Source organism: Hipposideros armiger, unplaced genomic scaffold, assembly GCF_001890085.2.
Source record: "Hipposideros armiger isolate ML-2016 unplaced genomic scaffold, ASM189008v1 scaffold_976, whole genome shotgun sequence".
In the NCBI taxonomy this organism is placed as follows: domain Eukaryota; kingdom Metazoa; phylum Chordata; class Mammalia; order Chiroptera; family Hipposideridae; genus Hipposideros; species Hipposideros armiger.
Window position 1 is genome coordinate 94,622 of NW_017732326.1, and position 6,593 is coordinate 101,214.

Here is a 6,593-nt window from a genome sequence, read left to right on the forward strand (position 1 = left end):
TGCTTCAGTTCCATTTGTTTTCATTTCTTCAAAGAAACTCAATAATCCTTAGGCTGGAGGCAGTATCGTGCAGAGGCTAAGAGAGAGCACAGTGTTCCGCGTGCCCGGGCAGCAGGCCCTCTCTCCTGTGTCAGGTTGGGCACTTCGTTTGCCCTCCCAGTGCCTCCACTTCCTCAGCCGCAGTGGGCACAGTGGGGATCCTGCCAGGGAATGTCCCAAGTGCCAGGTGTACGGGGGCTCTCAGTCTATATGAACCGTCTTGATTGCTAACCATTCGTTCCTTAACCCACTGCAGCCTGGCCTTTTCCCCTCCCAAATCACTGTACCTAAGCTTTTCGAGGTTAAGAAGGTGAGTGGATGAGCACTACTCACCCTTCCTCTCCTTTCTAAACTACGTAAGTTGTAAGAAAAGCTGGTCATGGTGTGTGGCACACGCCCCCCTACCACATGTGTGCTGTGCCCCTATTCTCCTGTCATTTCTTTGTGGTCAGGAGAACACGTGTCTCTTGTTTGTTCCCTGTGCTGATTTGCTTTTGTTCCAGTGTCAGTTTTGCTTTGTGGAGTGGAGTTTTATTCCATTTTGTGTTTTTAATTTTCCTAATATGTCTTCCAGCTCCATTTTCATATCAGCCTGATATATATTTAATTTTTTTAAATTACAGCTGCTTGTATGTCTTAGAGTGTCAGGCAGCATGGTCAGGTGGTTAGGAGTGGAATTACTTGCCACGTTTTCGCTGTGTGATGTGAGCTAAGTCATTCATAGCTCTCTGTGCCTCAATCTATTTCCTTCTCTGTAAAATGGAGATAATAACAGTACCTACCTCCTTGATTATTAGGAGGAATAAATGAGTTAATGTATGAAAATTGTGTGGAAAAGCACCTGGAGCAGGAGAAGCACGTAGGACTTGGTTAGCTCTTCCCTTCTTCCCCGTCACCATCACCGTCGTCGTCTTGTCCTTCTGCTCCAGGTTCATGGAGGTCTTTTCTTACTGAAGTCACCAAAGAGTTTTCTCATTTTCCTTTCTTTTCTGCTTACTATGAAAACATTGTAAAGCCTGGTTTTTCTCCCTCTGAGTTGTTGGAATTGTGTCCTGCAGTGTTCTTTCTACGGCCCTCGTGTGTGTTTTTGTTGCTTGCTTGTTTATCCATTCCGGAGTGAGAACTCTTTCTGAACCTGGGTTAGCACAGAGACTGTATCTGGCTGTCCTTGGCCCTGCACGTCACCCTTTGGCTGTTGTAGGATCACTTCTTAGCTTCACACAGGCCGCTGTTAATTTCCTCTGACCAGAGGGAGCCCGCTAAAACAGCTGTCCGAGGACGGAGTGGGGGCCTCTCCCACCACCTCTCTCTGCTCTCTGACTCTCGACATGGGAGAAAGTATGGAAACCAGTCTCCCCTGTGAGGGTGCCTTCATCTCCTTTCCTCGATGTAATGATAGCTGACTCTTCATCCTGTTCTAGTTCTTCACCTGTTGTTATTTGGAAGTTGGGGTTTGAGAGAGGCTATTACAAGAGAAGTACCAACTGGGAGAGTTGTCTGACCCTCTGGCCACCTCATACACAGTCCCTCTACATCACATGGTGTGTCACCCAGTTTTCTGGGTGGCAGATCCGTAGAAATCCACGCTGAAGTGGCGAGGAATCCACACCTTACTTATTGTTTCACGAGGGTACCTCTCCTTTACNTTTTTTTTTTTTTTTTTAGCTAAGCCATCCTGCCACCTGTTGGCAGCTCAGTGGCAGCTCAGCTCAGGCTGGGAATCAAACCGCTGTTGCTCAGAGCTCGCACTCTTGAGCAAGCTCTTAACCAACTGAGCCACTCGGCTGGCCCTTCATTCATTCTTAATAAGCCAAACTATTTTATTGTTAGATATTAAAAATAAGTTGTAAGCTCATGTTGTAATTGAGGAAGGCTTACTTTTCATGGTTAGTTTGTTCCACCATGCTTTGTGTAAGACAGTTAGAAACTACCATTATGTAAGAAGAAAAAAATGAAGAGCTTGTCATTTTTTTAATGTCAACATTCACCAATTTTTACTTCTATTAGAATATCCACCATTTAATAAGTAAACAGTTGGCTACATAGAGAACGGGAAAGCTGTGAAAAATATTAAAAGCACTGTCGTGTATTTACACTTGGGAAAATACATCCAAAGTAGAAAGCCTGATTTGTATCTTCACAGATTTTTAAATTTGAGATTACTCAAAAGAATGGGGGATGATAAAGTTAATTAATATCTACTAGATCTGTGGGTTTCCCCCAGAAAGTACTAAGCGTAAAGTATACATAAAAGTTGGTTTACTAATTTATAAGAGAAGAACAAATAGATTAGCTGGTGAACCAAACTAAAACAATTAAAATTTTTCTTTACATCATGATTTCTATTTTGGCTTTTGTTTTGTTCTTTTAATGGATTTGGTTGGGTAAGAACTTTAGAAGTGTGGAATAAATAGAACAAAACAAGTAAAAAGTCATATAACATGTAAGAAAAATAACATTTTAGGGAATTCAAGTGTGTGAAAATTTGGGGAAGTCTTAGCTTTCTAGGCATATTACATGTCTGGGAACAAAGCTGTATTTTACCATTTTCATTAACAAAAAAAATACGTCTTGGATTCATGCATTTAAACTAGTAGACAAGTTGTATCACTTAAATTTGCAGAGAGCCAAGCCATTTGATTATTGAGAGAGATTTTCTTAAAGTTTGACATGTTTGTTTGTTTTTTTCATAGAGTCCTGTGAAGATAAATCAGGTTAGCCTGGATGAAAGTGGAGAGCACATGGGTGTGTGTTCGGAGGACGGCAAGGTATGGTCACATGGAAAGCACTGCTCTGGGGTGTCACCAACTCCAAGTGCTCGGAAGCCCTCTCTCTGCTCACTGTATACCCGCACAGGAGAACCTTGCTTATTCTTTTTGGGTATTGGGCTTGCTTCCGATGGCTCATAATTAAAGTAAAATACATTTTGCACAAATGTGCCTGAGGAAAAGTAATTACAAGAATGTCAATAATGTAACTAGTATTAAGCTGATTAACAGCTGTGGCAGGGGGATGTGTCACCTTAATCATTACTGCTATGCCACTTACACTTCAGTGACTAGTCTGCAGTTTCTGCAAGACAGTTATGCCTTTCTGCCATAAATCCACAAAATTGGATTTTGTGGGCATGATTTCTGTGGGCTGGTGGTTTTCATTTTCACACAAGTTATGAATGTTTCTCTTGAATTATAGAATCTTTTGATAAGCAATCATAGTTTATCAGAAGAATAAAGTGTCTTACAATGGCCACATTAAATAAATGTAAAATCAATATATGTACAGTTTTCTAAAACCCGGCACCCACTTCCTCGACCGAGGACATACATCATTTGTGCAGTGTATAACTAACAATTATCAGTTCTTCTTGCTGATGTTGAGCTGTGACATTTAGTGGTTGTGGTGATTGATTTTCCACTTATCAGAATGTCTTTTTTGTTTTTAAGTCGATGGAAGTCCTTTTTGATGCTGCTTTGCAATGATAAAATTCTAATGCACAGTGTATTTAAGCTAGTTTTCTAAAATAACAGTTTAAGAAGAGAGTGCATTAAGAATCATTATAGAACCTCACCTATTCCTGACTGAACAGATTTCCTAATCTAATTTTGTATTTCTTATGTGATCAAAATTCAATGGCCATTAGGATGAGTAAATTAAAAACAGTATACTCAGTATAAAAGATTTATACCCATTTAATCTGCTCACAAAAGAAAAATGAAGTCGTCTTGACGTACAAGAATGCATTTTATGTATCTCAGCCTAATGTTTCTTAAAGAATCTTTTGAATCAGTAATTGGAACACTTGTGCTTTTCAGAAAGCACTATCAGATTTTACAGTACCTTCTGAAATTCCGAGATGAACCAGACTGTCAAAGAAAGATTGAGGGAAGAGTTGGTATGTGTAGAAATTGAGAAAAATTATCCAAACTATCGGAACAATTTTTGTATTTGTTTATTTGTAAGAAAGATCATCTTCATTTTGTTTTCTTAATGATAAGGAATTCCTTCTAGGCTGATACCAATTTAATTGAACTAATTTGTTGAAAGAGCATACTTGTTTTTTGAATTGGAAAAGAATTTTTCCTAAGATGCGTTTTATCTAGGAATTTTCAGAGCTTTAAATGTTGGAGAATTATTATTTGATGTGGCAGAGTGGGGCATTTTAACTACTGTATCTGGTGGATAATGAGAAGACCCTCAGATATCTGCTGGTACACTTCTTGGCAGACACCTCTGTTTTCCTATTTTAGTCACATTTATAACTGCTGTGTTTGGGTGTGGAACCATGATACATTTTAAAAAGTGCCTTTCTCATATATTTTATTAGCAATGATAGAATTGAAAATAAGTGTTTCAGTGCACATTTTTATGTAAGCTAGCCCTTACTGTCAGTTAGAAGTGTGAAAGTTAAGTAGCTAGTGTAGAGTGATCTGGTAAAGTGGTTAGTGATGTTAAAAATAATGATTATTATAAAGATAAGCTCCAGATATATAGTTCAAATGCATCTTCAAATGGTTGTTGTGATTTCTCTTTCTTCAGTGTACTAGGACTCCTAGATAATTATTTATGTTCTATTTCAAGGATAACCTTTGATATTTATATTGCTTGAAAATTATAATTTTAACAGTTGTTTAAAGTTTCCTCTGTTTATTTAGCTGGTGCTCACTTCTATCTTTTTTTTTTTTTTTNGAGGGTTTTAAGCAAAGGAGTAACATCATCTGATCAACCTAGTAACAGTATCATTCTGCTGGTTTGTTGAGAATAGACTTCTGGGAGAGTTGGGGCAGAAGTAGATCTATTAGTTAGGTGGGAAATGATAATTCAGAGAAGAAGAATGGTAGCTTGGACCTGGATGGCACCTGTAGGGGTGAGGAAAAGTCTTGATAAATTTTGTTTGAAAGATGATAGTAATTGCTGACCGATATATATAGAGTGTAAAAGCATGATGGAATGGCTTCAAGGGTTTTTGCCCTGAGCAACTAGAATAACGTACTAGTCCTTAACTGGGATGGGGAAGATACCAAGAAGGGCCCTTTTATGACGGAATAGCAGGATCTCGGTTTTGGATATGTTTTAGTTAAGATGCCTATTAGGCATCCAAGTCCATATATCAAATGAGCAGTTCTGTATATTGGTCTATAATAGGGAAGAATCCCGTCTGGAGATGGAAATTGAGGAGTCATTCCATGACCTGGAAGAGAATACCGAGGGAGCGAGTGTAGATGTGAAAGGGAAGATGTGCAAGGACCGAACCATGAACTAGAGATCACGGGGTTGGGAGTACCCACCCGAAGAGCCTGAGAGGTGGCAACTAGAAATTTAAAGGAAAAACAAATAAGGTTTCCTGGAAGCAACAAGGAGAGAGCTGTCAGCAGTGCTACATGCTCCTGTTAGGAAGAGTAAGTTAGGATTCAATAATGACCATTATGTTTAGTAACATGGGTGTCATTTCAACTTAGGTTTTACACGGAAGGATAAAAATCCTTGAGAAAAGGCATGAAAAGTGTGAAGAATTGTGACTGGGTCTTGCCTTACCAAATATCAGAACATGCTTTATACATCCTATATAATTAGATCAATGTTGAGTTGATCTATCAATGAACAAAGAGACCACAATTAAAAACTCAGAAGGTTATATCAGTGTAGTCATATATAAACATTATATGAGAAACATAATTCTCTTTAGAATGAGAATGATGGATTATTTAATAAATGGGGCTAGCCCAACTGGATATCCATTTGGAAGAAAATAAAATGAACACTGAAAGTATAAAAGACTTTAATGTTAGAATAAAGCAATAGCCATCTTGCAAAGCAATATAGGAGACCACATATACAATGTCCGGGTAAGGAATTGTACCGAGACCTCATACCCTAAAAATAAACAAGGAAATTGACAAGAAAACATCAAACATGTTCATAGAAAAATGGGTAAGAAATGTGAAGAAGCAGTTTGCAAAAGAGCAAATTAATTGGCTGACAGACTTAAGAAAAATACTTAAGTTTATTAGTAGTCAGGGAAATAAATCAATGAATATTGATCTTTGGCAGAAAAAAAAAGGTTAAAAGAAAAACGTTTCTATTGCTAACAGAAGTGAAGGAAAGAGAGTTCTCATACCTTGTAGGCATGATTTCCCCCCGCCCCCCAATATTGCTTATATGGTGATACATACAGATTCTGCTCAGAAAGAAACACACTGGAATGAAAAGTTTGGTTTACTTGTACATAGAGTGCCACTGCGTGGCCTGGTCTCTGAATAGTAGGCACGGTGGCTCTAGACAAGGCGCATAAACTCTGAGGCCTGATTTTCCTGCTGTGAGGTGGATGTAACCATCCTGCACTGACTGCTTTCCCCTGCAGCTGTGAGGATCAGCTTGTGAGCCTGCCGCATCTTTGTAAACAATACAGCGTGATTCAGAGAATATCAGCACAGGCCATGTGTGAGCTATTTTAGTACAAGTTCAAGAACAAATTACATCAATATTGACGTGTATGTGCGAAGAAAATATACTTCAGAATGTAAGCTGTAGTGAGAAGGGACTTGTAAGAAGGATCA

General features: G+C 38.7%; 1 protein-coding gene across 1 annotated transcript in view; it reads left to right on the forward strand.

The window, feature by feature from the left end:
* The window catches only part of VPS41 (VPS41 subunit of HOPS complex), a 72,863-nt gene extending 69,900 nt beyond the window's left edge, over positions 1–2,963 (forward strand). Inside the window, exon 5 of the mRNA XM_019631031.1 lies at positions 2,733–2,963. Within this exon, the coding sequence (XP_019486576.1) occupies positions 2,733–2,948 (216 nt within the window). The 3' untranslated portion in view covers positions 2,949–2,963. The remainder of the gene's footprint in view (positions 1–2,732) is intronic.
* The last annotated feature ends 3,630 nt before the right edge of the window (positions 2,964–6,593 follow it).